A 12,955-nucleotide genomic window follows, 5' to 3' on the forward strand; every position below is an offset into this window, starting at 1 on the left:
AAAGGACTAGGAAAGCCCATGGGTGGGGTCACAGGCTGGACTAGCCCTTCTGGGGCAACAGCAAGCCACTCCTTTAAAGGGCTCCTCCCAGACACATCCAGCCTGCACAGCGCGAGGTCAGCGGAGCAATAGCCACACTCTCACAGACTGACACACAGCAGCTATGGACCCTCAGCAGCAGCAGCAGCACCTGGAAGCCTCCAGGTAGTCACCCAGGGAGCAAGCGCCCTGCTAGGTGCTGCACGGGAGGCCGCCCAGCAGCTCCTGGCAGGGGGGCCCTCCCAGGGGGCAGATGGGGATAACCCTGACCACCGGGCTCCCCTGTTCCTCCCCTGCCGGGTGCTCCGCCGACTCTGGAGCTACCCCACCAGCTTCGAGTGGTGGGAGCAGCTGGTCATGGGGGAGTGGGACAACAACCAGTGACTGTGGAACTTCTGCATGCACTGGCAGACCTTCCTGGAGCTCTGCCAGTGGCTCACCCCCTCACTAGGCACCAGGACACACGGATGCAGCACGCCCTCCCTGTTGAGAAGAGGGTCACAATAGCTTTCTGAAAGCTGGCCAGTCCAGACAGCTACTTCTCCATGGGACACCAGTTTGGAGTGAGAAAGGCCACGGTCGGGGCCGTCGTCACGGAGGTAAGGAGGCCTGGGCATGCACCCATGGGGAGGCGGGGGAGGGATGCCAGGGAGGGAGGGGCTGGGCAAGGGGCTGGGGAGGGAGGGGAGCAGGGGAAGGAGGGGCTGGGCAGGGGTGTACCTGGGGAGGTGCATGGGAGGGAGGCCTTGGGGGAGGGGCCTGTGGCACCCTGTACACCTTCATGGGCGCTTGTGTTCCCTCCCCACAGGTGGTCCATGCGCTCAATGCCATACTGCTCCAGAGCGTCGTCCAATTTGGGGACCTGGATGCAGCCATCGCCAGATTTGCTGCCATGGGGTTCCCAAACTGCTTCGGGGCCCTGGATGGGACCCACATCCCCATTCGCGCCCCAGACCACAGCGGGGGAAGATACATCAACCACAGGATCTACCACTCCGTGGTCCTGCAGGCCATGGTGGACAGCCGGGGCTGCTTCCAGGATGTCTGCGTGGGCTGGCCTGGTTGTACACATGACACCTGCATCTTCCGGAACTCCGGCCTGTGCCGCCAGCTGGAAGCAGGGACGTACATCCCTCAGAGGGAGATCCCTGTGGAGGACATCACTGTGCCCCCTCCCTCGTGGCAGACGCAGCCTACCCCCTCCAGCCCTGGCTCATGCGCCCATGCACTGGCCACCTCACCGCCAGCCAGGAGCGGTTCAATGCCCGACTGAACCACGCCCGCCAGGTGCTGGAGAGGACCTTTGGCCACCTGAAGGGCTGCTGGCAGTGCCTCCTTGCCCACCTGGACGTTGGCCTCCAGAACATCCCCCGGGTTGTGGGCTCATGCTGCATGCTCCACAACATTGTGGAGAGCAAGGGGGAGGCCTTCTTCCAGGGTGGGCAGTCAACACCGGCACAGGCTTCCCCCAGCTGGCCGCCGCACCCAGTCGCCAGGCCCACCGTGACGGGGTACGGGTCTGCGAGGCCCTGCGGGCCTATTTTGATCAGGGAGACCCCTGAGCACCTCCCTGGCCTTCCCTGGAGGGCCCCCCACACACTGCCCCCACCGCCCGCACACCCTCCCCACTGCCTGCACACCATTCCCCCACCAAGCACACGTCTCAGGTTCTTTGGAAAATAAAACTGTGGTTTATTGAAAACTGGTAACTGTGTTATGTTCACAACAAAAACTGGAACCAATGTACAAAGGAGGACAACTATATACAAGGAGAACAACTATACACAAGGGGGACAACTATATACAAATGGGGGACCAATGGATGGCTCGGCTGTCAGCCCATCAATCTGGGATGGGTGTAGAGGGGCGCGACCCCCAGTGGGTACAGGTTGCAGCCCTCACCTTGTCCGTGGTCTCCAGCGCGGCTGGCTGGGGGCTGGGAGGACCGGCAGGTACAGCTGGGATGCCTCCACCGGCCGGTCTTTTGCCCCACTGGGCTCTGGTCCTGGGGGACTGGCAAGCGGTGCAGCAGGTGGGGCGGCAGGGGGCGAGGCAGGTAGGACAGCAGGGGGGCAGCAGGTGGAGTGGTGGGAGGGCAGCGGGGGGCGGAAGCTGGGCGACAGATGTCCCAAAAGATGCCCATGAACTCCTGCCACGCTGCCCAGTGCCGGGTTGACTCCTCCTGGTCGAAGTGGAGTCTCTCTCAGCCACCTCCGCCTGCCGCTGGAGAGCTGCCAGGAGCTGGGGGTCCATGGGGGCCATCTCCTGGGTCCAGCGGTGGCGTGTCCGTCCTGCTGCCTTGAAGGTGTCCCTGGGCACTGGCAATGGCTGACCTCCGGTGGGCTCTTAGGGACCATGGAAGGTGCCTGGCTGCCTGGGGCCTTGGATGGTGCACCTGCGGAGAGGGAGAGAAGGAGAGGACGGCTGTTAGTACTGTGCCCTGGCCCGTGGCCCATTTCCCCCACCCTGCTCTTGGGTGTTGGGTTTCTGTCCCCATTGGTGGATGTGGTGTCCCCGTTGCGTGTCCCCATTGCATGGTCCCCGTGCCCCCAGGGTTAGGGCAAAGTGCTGTCCATGGGTGTGGCAGCTGATGGGCACTGAGGGCCATGCCGCCATCCTGGGACTGTGCTGTGGCTGGGCAGTTGTGGGTTGGGGTCCACTGGGGGCGTGTGGGGCTCCCAGTCATGTCTGGTGCCCCTGCCCCATGGCCCAGGGGTGTGTGCACTGTGGGGTATGTACCTGACCGTCCACTGCTGCGGTCGGGGGAACCCGGGTGGGCAGACACCCGTCTGGTGCTCCAGGAAGGGAGGTCTATGAAGAGCCCACCCTCCTCACTGATGGACCCCTCCTCTGCTATCCCGAGGGGTGGCTCCTTGGGTGGGCCACGGGGTGCGGGCTGGCCTCTGGGCTGGCCTCTGGCGCCGAGGCCTGTTGGGGCTCCTTGGCCATAACGTCAAGGGTGCCTGGGGCGGAGGAGGTGTCCAGGGGGCCCAGGATGGCCCTGAGCTTCCTGCAATAGAGGCAAGTGGCGGGGGCAGCCCCAGACCGGCTGGCTGAGTCCCAGGCCCAGAGCGTAACCCTGCCACAACTCCTTCACCTTGCTCCGGATGTGATCTGGAGTGCGGGCACGGGGACCCTGGGCGGCCAGGCCCTCAGCCAGTCGGGTGAGCGCTTCAACATTCCACCGCTTGCTCCCCATCATGTGGAGCACCTCCTCCTCACCCAAGAGCCCCAGCAGGTCTCGGAGCTCGGCCTCCGACCAGGAGGGCACCCGCCTCTTTTTGGCCCCCTGTTTGGCTGCCGGGGATTCCTGGGTCCCCTCGGGGGGGAGTCCTGGGGGCTGGCTCGTTGCCCTGTGTGGTGGGTGGTGGTTCAGGTCCTCTGGAGGGCATGCAGGACTAGCACGTGCATGTGCTGCTGCCTACACGCTCTCAGCTTCCTGCCACAGGAAATCCGGGTCTGTGGTGCTTTAAGGGATGCCGTACATGGGGACCATAGAGCCCCGGAGGGGCTGGACAGAACATCTCAACCCCTCAGCTGATTGCCACCATGGAGGACCCCGCTATTTCGAAGTAGCAGGACACGGATCGTCTACACACACCCTACTTCGATGTTCAACATCGAAGTAGGGCGCTATTCCCATCTTCGGATAGGAATAGTGATTTTTGACATCTCACCGCCTAATGTTGATTTCAACATCAAAGTAGCACACGGTGCGTGTAGACACGATGCGTGCTATTTCAACGTTGTGCCAGCTACTTCGAAATAGCCGGCTAGTGTAGACGCACCCTCAGTGAAAATATTCTTCCTTTTTGCCATCACTACATTCAGGGGAGTAGGTGAACTAGCTGATTTCATGTCAGACTGCCATCCCCCCAATCTACTGTATATTTGAGAGAGTGTATCTGTCCATGCCTGTGTGTGTGTCTGTTCAAGAACTCCTGCTAAACAGTAAGTACTAGAACCACCACATTTGGTAGATGGCTTCCTCTGATCCTAACTTGAAGCAAGTAAGGGTTTGCATGTTCCAGAACAGAGGGAAAGGGAGAGCTTTGCTTTATAATGACCACATGGGGGCAGCAGGGGACATGGGATGGAAAGCAGGGACAGTTACAGTTTGTTCTTTTTTTGTGTCGGTACTTGCTGTTACTGAGTACTGGCACTTTGGCAGCCCTAGTCATGGCATTGGCTGGGGGTGGGAAGCAGGGAACTCGATGAATACCAGCTCTTCTTCTTTTTTTTTTTTTTAAACAAAAAAGATTATGCTGGTTATACTGTATAATGACCATGGGAGGAGGGGTAGCAAGGAGCCAGAGATAGGGATCGGGACAGCTGTAACCCCATTGTGACAGCAGAGTGCAGGGATGGAGAAAGGGACAGCTATCTACTGTTTATTTGAGAGAGTCTGTGTGTGCATGTGTTTATCTGACTTGCACACCGCCCCAAGCTGTGCCTACTAGAGCAGCCATGGAGAGGTGCTTCTAACCTGGTTGCAAGGTGCTAAGGTGAGAGAGATGATCCACAGAAACCAGGATGTGTTCTCAGAAAAAATAGGATTAACAACAGCAGTTGTCTACCATATTATCAACAGCCCCGGGACAGAGTAACGATGAGGACCTACTGGGTGCCTGCCACCAAGAGCAAGGAGAAATGGGCCAAAGTAAAAAGGATGTTGGAGATGGGGGTCATCGAGGAGTCCCACAAGCAGTGGTCCAGCCCAATCGTAATAGTTCCAAAACCCAATGGCACTATATGTTTCTGTAATGACTTCCAGAGACTGAATGAAATTTCCCAATTTGATGCATATCCCATCCCATGCATAAATGAATTGGTGGGCCCACTAGGCCTATCTGACCAACCTAGGGTTATTGGCATATTCCTCTAGCTGAATAGACCAAGGAAAAGACAGCATTTTCCTCCCAGGATGGTCTATTCCAAAATACAGTCCTCTCTTTTGATCTTCATGGGTCCCTGGTGACCTTCCAATGCTTGATGGATAAGCTGCTGCAGCCCCATATCAGGTATGTTACCACTTACCTGGATGATGTAGTCATACATACCCCAGACTGGGAGACCCACCTAGAAAGGATAGAGGTAGTCCTAGACACCTTTAGACAAGCTGGTCTTACAGCAAATCCATCTAAGTGTGCTGTGAAGTTTATGGAGGCCAGGTATCTCAGATATATAGTGGGGAAAGGGCTGGTGGAACCCCAGAGGAATAAGCTAGAAGCCATCCAATCATGGCCCTGGCCACAACGGAAAAAATAGGTTTGGGCTTTCCTAGGGGTTGTGGAGTAATATAGGAGTTTCATCCTGCATTTTGCCACCTGAGCCAGCCCCCTGCTAAGCCCAGGTGAGGAGGGGGTAGGAGAAAGGGAACAGACTGAGAAGGAGAAAAGATCTGTGAAGTAGTTTACAAGAAGAAGAGTCTTGCTGCAGCTACTTGAAGAAGGTTCTGGGGAAGTAGCCCAGGGAGAAAAGCTGCTGCACCAAGGGAGACATGGGGTCCCTGGGTCAGAACTTAGAACAAGTGCGAGGGGACTGAGCAATATGACAAACACCAACATTGGTACCATCCGCCAGCAAAAGGGCTGTCAGGAAATAACTTTGTCCCAGCCAAAGGGATGGACTTTCTGTTTCCATACCTTCAAGCCAACTCTCTGGTAGTAGATTCTGCCAACCAACACAGCAAACAACACTGTTTGGACACAAAGTATGTTCATCAGCCACCCTTCAATATAGAGGTGACAACTACTCTGCTCTATTGGCTAATTTTGACTTCTCTAACCATGCTAAATCACAAGAGATCATGGAAGATCTCCCCAAGAAAAAACATCCTCAACTTCTGGCCATTATCAATGAGGGTCAGATAATAACAATGGATGTAGTGGACACAGCTGCCTGCATAACGGCAACAACAGTGGTCATGAGAATGGCATCCTGGCTGCAAGCCTCAGAGATCCAGAAAGAATTACAGCTATCAGTGGAGGACACAGACAAGCTATTCTCATCTAAAACAGGCCATGTACTCCATAGCATGAAGGACTCTCATGCCATATTTTGCAGAATAGGCATATATCCCCCATGTGTCAAACACCGTATAAAGAAGTCACCAAACACTTCATTCCACCACTAATAACAATGATGCTTTGATCAAAACAGATCCAAACAGTGATCTTAGAGGCATCAGGCTCCACAGAATGAGGACTTGTTGACACATCCAGCTGTATCCAAGCCACAATTTTAAGCTACTAATCAAGGGTGTGCACCACCTCCCCCCAGTTCCTCTGAAAACGTCCATGCAGTGTTCAGCAGCAGTCAAAAAAGCAAATAGGATGTTAGGAATTATTTTAAAAGGGATAGAAAATAAGACATTTTACTGCCCCTTTATAAAACTATGGTATGCCCACATCTTGAATAGTGCGTACAGATGTGGTCTCCTCACCTCAAAAAAATATTTTGGAATTAGAAAAGGTTCAGAAAATGGCAACTAAAATGATTAGGGTTTGGAACAGTTCCCATCTGAGGAGAGGTTAAAGAGACTGTGACTTTTCAGTTTAGGAAAGAGGAGACTGAAGGGGGATATGATAGAGGTATATAAGATCATGAGTGATGTAGAGATGGTGAATAAATAAAAGTTATTTACTTGTTCCCATAATATAAGAACTAGCGGAGTCCAAATGAAATTAATGGATAGCAGATTTAAAACTAATAAAAGGAAGTTCTTTTCACACAGCGCACAGTCAACCTGTGGAACTCCTTGCCAGAGGAGGCTGTGAAGGCTAGAACTATAAGAGAGTTCAAAAAAGAGCAAAATAAATTCATGAAGATTAGGTCCATAAAAGGCTACTATCCAGGGGGTAGGAATGGTGTCCCTAGCCTCTGATTGTCAGAGGCTGGAGATGGATACCAGGAGATAAGTCGCTTGATCATTGTCTTTGGTCCACCCCCCTGGGGCACCTGGCACTGGCCATTGTCAGCAGACGGGATGCTGAGCTAGATGGACCTTTGGTCTGACCCAGTAATGGCCATTCTTATGTTCTAATTATGGCACTAAAGGACATACCTGCCCATACTGTTGCTCACCGTTTGAGCCCATTTCAAAAAGCCTGGGATGTTATAACAATGGACCAATGAACCTGGCTATGCCATTACTTTCAATCTATCACCCTCTCTCACACACTCACCCCTTCCCTGTCCCTTGTCAGGGACCCCCCCTCTCAAGCACCTTCCACAATATAAAGTGGACCACCTCATACTGCTGGGTTCCGTAGAATGAATTCGAGATCAAGACTGAGGGAAGGATTTTTATTCTAGTTATTTCCTGATGGAGAAGTAAAGCAAGGGTTTCAGACCAATCTTAGATCTCCAAAAGCAGACTTAGACTCCTTCAGGGAACTGATGAGTAGGATTCCCTGGGATGTTAACATGAGTGGGAAAGGAGTCCAGGATAGTTGGCTGTATTTTAAACCTTACTAAAGGCACAGAACATATCATCCTGAAGTGCAGTAAAAAAAAAAACAAAAAAACAAATATTATAGGCAACCAGCCTGACTTAACAGAGAAATCTTTGGTGATCTTAACTGCAAAAAGGAAGCTTACAAGAAGTGGAAACTTGGACAGATGACTTGGGAAAGGTATAAATATATTGCTTGAGTATGCAGGGCTATAACCAGGAAGGCCAAAGCAATTGAAGTTGCCCATAGCAAGTGATATGAAAGAGGACAAGAAAGGTTTCTATAGGCATATTAGCAATAAAAGTCGGGTCAGGGAGGACATGTGACCCTGACTGAAAGATGGGAGGTAACCTTAGTGAGAGGTGAAGTGGAAAAAGCTGAAGTACTCAATGCTTTTTTTTTCTTTGTATCTGTCTTAACAGATAAGGTTATCTTCCGAGTGCTGCACTAGGCAGCATAGACTGGGAAGGAGTGGGCAGCCCTCAGGGGAGAAGGAACAGGTTAAGAACTATTTAGAAAAGCTGGACATACACAGTTCCATGGGGTTTGATCAAGTGCATCTGAGCATGCTGAGGAAGTCGGCTGATGTTATTGCAGAACCATTGGCCATTATCTTTGAAAACTTGTAGTGCTTGGGAGAGGTCCCAGGTGATTGGAAAATGTAGCGTCCATCTTTAAAAAAGGGAAAAAGAAAAATCTGAGGAACTACAGACTGGTGAGCCTCACTTCAGTCCCTGGAAAAATTATGGGGGGGAATCTTCAAGGAATCCATTTTGAAGCACTTGGAAGAGAGGAAAGTGATCAGAAAGAATCAACATGGATTCACCAAGGGCAAATCATGCCTAACCAGCCTGATTGCCTTCTATGATGAGGTAACTGGTTCTGTGGATATGGGGAGGATAGTGGATGTAATGTACCTTGACTTTAACAAAGCTTTTGTTATTGTATCCCACAGTATCCTAGCTAGCACATTAAAGAAGTGTGGCTTGAATAAATGGACAGTAAAGTAGATAGAAATCTGGCTAGATTGTCAGGCTCAATATGTAGTGATCAATGGTTCTATGGCTAGTTGACAACTGGTGTCAAGTAGGGTACCTCAAGGATTGGTTTTAGGGCCAAGTTTGTTCAACATCTTTATTAATGATCTGAATTAGGGGATGGATTCTACCCTCAGAAAATTTGTGGATGACACTAAATAGGGGGAGAGGTTGATATACTGGAGGGTAGGGATAGAGTCCAGGGAGACCTAGACAAATTGAAGGACTGGGCCAGAAGAGATCTGATGAGAAATCTGATGAGACTCTTGCACTTAGGATGGAGAAATCTAAAGCACTGCTACAGGCTGGGAACCAACTGGCTAAGCAGCAGTTAGGCTGAAAATGACCTTGCGATTACAGTGGATGAGAAGCTGGCTATGAGCCAACATTGTACCCTTGTAGCTAAGAAGGCTCATGGCATACTGGGATGCAGTAATAGGAACACTGCCAGCAGACCTAGGAAAGTGATCATTCCTCTTTATTCGGCACTGGTGAGGCTGCATCTGGAGTATTGTGCCCAGTTTTTGGTCTCCCATTACAGAAAGTATGTGGATGCACTGGAGAGAGTCCAGAGAAGGGCAACAAAAATGATTAGTAGGCTAGAACACATGATTTAGAAGGAGAGGTTGAGGGAGTTTGGCTTATTTAGTCTGCAAAAGAGTGAGGTGGGGTTTTGATAACACCCTTTCACTACCAGAAGGGAAGTTCCAAAGAGGATGGAAACAGGGTGTTCTCAGTGGTGAAGATGGTAAAACAAGAAGCAATGGTCTCAAGCTGCAGAGGGGGATGTCGAGGGACAAATTAGCTGGGGGTGGGGGTAAAGGGTTGGGAGGAATAGACACTTGCAGTAAGTAATTTCCTCCCTATCCTTTGCGCCCACCCCTAGCTGATTTGTCAGTTTTCATTTTTTTTTGCGTTTTCTCTGTTATATATTCGTTGTGACAGTTCATTTTCAGCACTGTTTCCAGATTTGAAGAAGTGAGTCTGCCCTACGAAAGCTCATCACCTAATAATTTTGTTAGTTTTTAAAATGCTAAATGACTGCTTTTTTGTTTTATGTATTTCTGTTGTGTGATATTCAACAAGAACGTCATTCTTCTCTCTCTTTGTTTAACAGTGGACCAGTGCAAATCTGCCTTATCTTTCCTCATAGACAAGCAGGTCTCAGCTTTCCAAGTTCCTGTTCATTGATTTTATCAGCTGCATGACAGAGTCATGACTGTTACACAGCACCCTGAATCTCTACAACAGTGTTGCAGTAATTTCAGTGCAGATCTATACATCTGTCTGGTGGTTTGTAACTCTGTGACTTGGGCTGTCTTACTGATTGTGGCAATTCTTGCAGCACTTTGGATTTGTATAAGGAGTACCAGGAAGAAGCATATGCAATTTCGCTTCATCCAACTGGCCTCTATGTTTTGGTTGGGTTTTCTGACAAACTACGGCTGATGAACCTGCTAATTGATGACATCCGAACTTTTAAGGACTTCACTGTGAGAGGGTGCAGAGAGGTGAGGAGCAACACAGAAGCTCAAATCAGGGGAGCTTTGGAAATGGGGTGAATGGTATGGTCAGAAGCAATGTTGGAGATGAGTTGGGAGAGGACACATGCAAATGCTGAGACACGAATGCTGAGGATGGAATCTTGAGTGAAAAAAAGATCTCATGGGGGCTTGGGATATGGGACTGTTTTTGAAAAATAAATAAATAAAGGGGAGCAGAGGGGTGAAGAGCACTGGAAGTAGGACATGTACAAGAAAGGATCATCAGACCCGTGGGGTATCTCAGGAGAGTGTGCTAGGAGATGAAGAGGTATCATGAAAAACTGTGTCCATACTTGGAGGTTTCTTCTTGCATGACCGTCAAACACTGGGTGACTGTATTGTGACTTCAGTAAGAGACATGGTATTTGGGGTTTCTTATTATTTCCATCACACATTTAATAATAGTTACACGTGCTCTCGCTCTCTCTCTGGCTACGTCTACACGTGAAGCCTACATCGAAATAGTCTATTTCGATGAATAATGTCTACACGTCCTCCAGGGCTGGCAACGTCGATGTTCAACTTCGACGTTGCACAGCCCAACATCGAAATAGGCACAGCGAGGGAATGTCTACACACCAAAGTAGCAGACATCGAAATAGGGATGCCAGGCACAGCTGCAGACAGGGTCACAGGGCGGACTAGCGCTTCCGGGGCAACAGCTAGCCACTCCCTTAAAGGGCCCCTACCAGACACACTCAGCCTGCACAGCACGCAGTCTGAGGAGCCATAGGCACACAGACCCCGGGCGCCGCAGTCATGGACCCGCAGCAGCAGCAGCAGCAGCCAGAGGTCCACCCAGCCCTCCCGGCAGGAGCAGGGCTTGCCCTGCTCCATGCCATGCGGGAGGCAGCTGAGCACCTCCTTGCTACCCCAGAGGAGGAGCTGCCCCCAGGGGAGCAGGGCTCAACCCCCAACCCTGCAGCACCCCGCCCCCACCCCCGCCTCACATGCCGGCGGCTGTGGAGCTACCCCACCAGCACCGACTGGTGGGAGCGGCTGGTGCTTGGGGAGTGGGACGACAACCGCTGGCTCAGGAACTTCAGGATGAGCCGGCAGACATTTATGGAGCTGTGCCAGTGGCTCACCCCCGCACTCAGGCACCAGGACACCGCCATGCGGCGTGCCCTCACAGTGGAGAAACGGGTCGGCATCGCTGTCTGGAAGCTGGCCACTCCCGACAGCTACTGATCCGTGGGGCAGCAGTTTGGTGTCGGCAAGGCCACCGTCGGGGCTGTCCTCATGGAGGTAAGAGAACCCACAGGGGGAGGGCAGGGCAGGGGAGGGGAAGGGAGGGGAGGGGGGCCCGGGCAGAGGAGGGCAGGGCAGGGCAGGGCCACGCACACCCTGCTCACCCCTCATTGGTGCTGTCCCATGTGCTTTCTCTGCAGGTTGTGTGTGCCATCAACGCCATGCTCCTGCACAGGCTCGTGAGGCTGGGGGACCCAGATGCCACCATCGCGGCCTTTGCCACCCTGGGCTTCCCCAACTGCTTCGGGGCTCTGGATGGGACTCACATCCCCATCCGCGCCCCGCATCACAGTGGAGGACGATATCTGAATCGCAAGGGCTACCATTCTGTCATCCTCCAGGCCTTGGTGGACAGCCGGGGACGTTTCCAGGACATTTATGTGGGCTGGCCTGGCAGCACCCACGACGCCCGGGTTTTCCGGAACTCGGGCCTGTGCCGCCGGCTGGAGGCGGGGACCTACATCCCCCAGCGGGAGATCCCTCTGGGGGACACCACCATGCCCTTCTGCGTCATCGCAGGTGCGGCATACCCCCTCCGGCCGTGGCTCATGCACCCGTACACGGGCCATCTCTCCGCTAGCCAGGAGCGCTTCAACGAGCGCCTGAACCACGCTCGCCAGGTGGTGGAGCGCTCATTTGGCCACCTGAAGGGACGCTGGAGATCTCTCCTGACCCGCCTGGATGCAGGCCCCAACAACATCCCCCTAATTGTGGGTGCCTGCTGCACCCTGCACAATTTGGTGGAGAGCAAGGGGGAGACCTTTTTCCAGGGCTGGGCTGTGGAGGCTGGCAGGGCCAACATCCAGCCACCTGCTGCCCCCAGTCGGGAGGTGGACCCCGAAGGAACCCGGCTCCGGGAGGCCCTGCGGTCCCACTTCGATGATGAGGCCGCGGGGTGAACTCTGCCCAGGCCCCCCACTGCCTGCCTCTTCCTCCACCACACTCCTGCCACAACGCCAACACCATGGAGCACCCAACTGCACCCCCCTCCCACTTTTCCTGGACAAATGACAGCACGCACTTGTGGCTGAACTTAAACTTCTTTTTCTTTGAGAACTTTTTTTTTTAACTGTAAATATATAAAACAAGAACAAACTATATACAACATATGGAAACAAAGTAATATGTACAAATAAAACAATCGTAAGAAGCAAGTGTCCTCATTAATAAAAAGAAAACCAGGGAGGATAAAGGGGAGAACTATTTACATGGGGGGGACGGGGCAAACGGGGGGCACAAACTAATAAGTTGAAACTATATACAAGGGTGGGGGCCACGTCCCGGGCCCCTCGCCCCTACAGTCCGGCACTGGGCGTGGGCGGCCGGGAGACCCGCCACGGCCGCAGCCCTGTCCGGGGCTAGCTGGGGGCGGGCCGGACCAGAAGATATGCCCGGCGAGTCTCAGCTGGCTCCAGGGGTCCCTCGACGCTCCGGCCCTCGGCGGTGGGTGGCGGGGCGACGGCGGACGGGACGGCGATGGGCGGAGCAGCTGGTGGTGCAGCTGGTGGAGCAGGCACAGCAGGCGCTGCGGCGGCCGGCGTGGTATGGGGGGCCAGGTAGTCCACCAGGCGGTTGAAAGTCTCCATGTAGGCCCCCCATGCCTCTTGGCGCCAGGCCAGCGCCCGCT

General features: G+C 53.1%; 1 protein-coding gene across 1 annotated transcript in view; it reads left to right on the forward strand.

The window, feature by feature from the left end:
• CFAP57 (cilia and flagella associated protein 57) overlaps nucleotides 1-12,955 on the forward strand; it is a 126,932-nt gene that overhangs the window by 52,179 nt on the left and 61,798 nt on the right. The window contains exon 8 of the mRNA XM_075003219.1: nucleotides 9,879-10,044. Coding sequence (XP_074859320.1) covers nucleotides 9,879-10,044 — 166 coding nt within the window. The remainder of the gene's footprint in view (nucleotides 1-9,878; nucleotides 10,045-12,955) is intronic.

This window comes from Carettochelys insculpta, chromosome 9 (assembly GCF_033958435.1).
Source record: "Carettochelys insculpta isolate YL-2023 chromosome 9, ASM3395843v1, whole genome shotgun sequence".
Classification (NCBI taxonomy): domain Eukaryota; kingdom Metazoa; phylum Chordata; order Testudines; family Carettochelyidae; genus Carettochelys; species Carettochelys insculpta.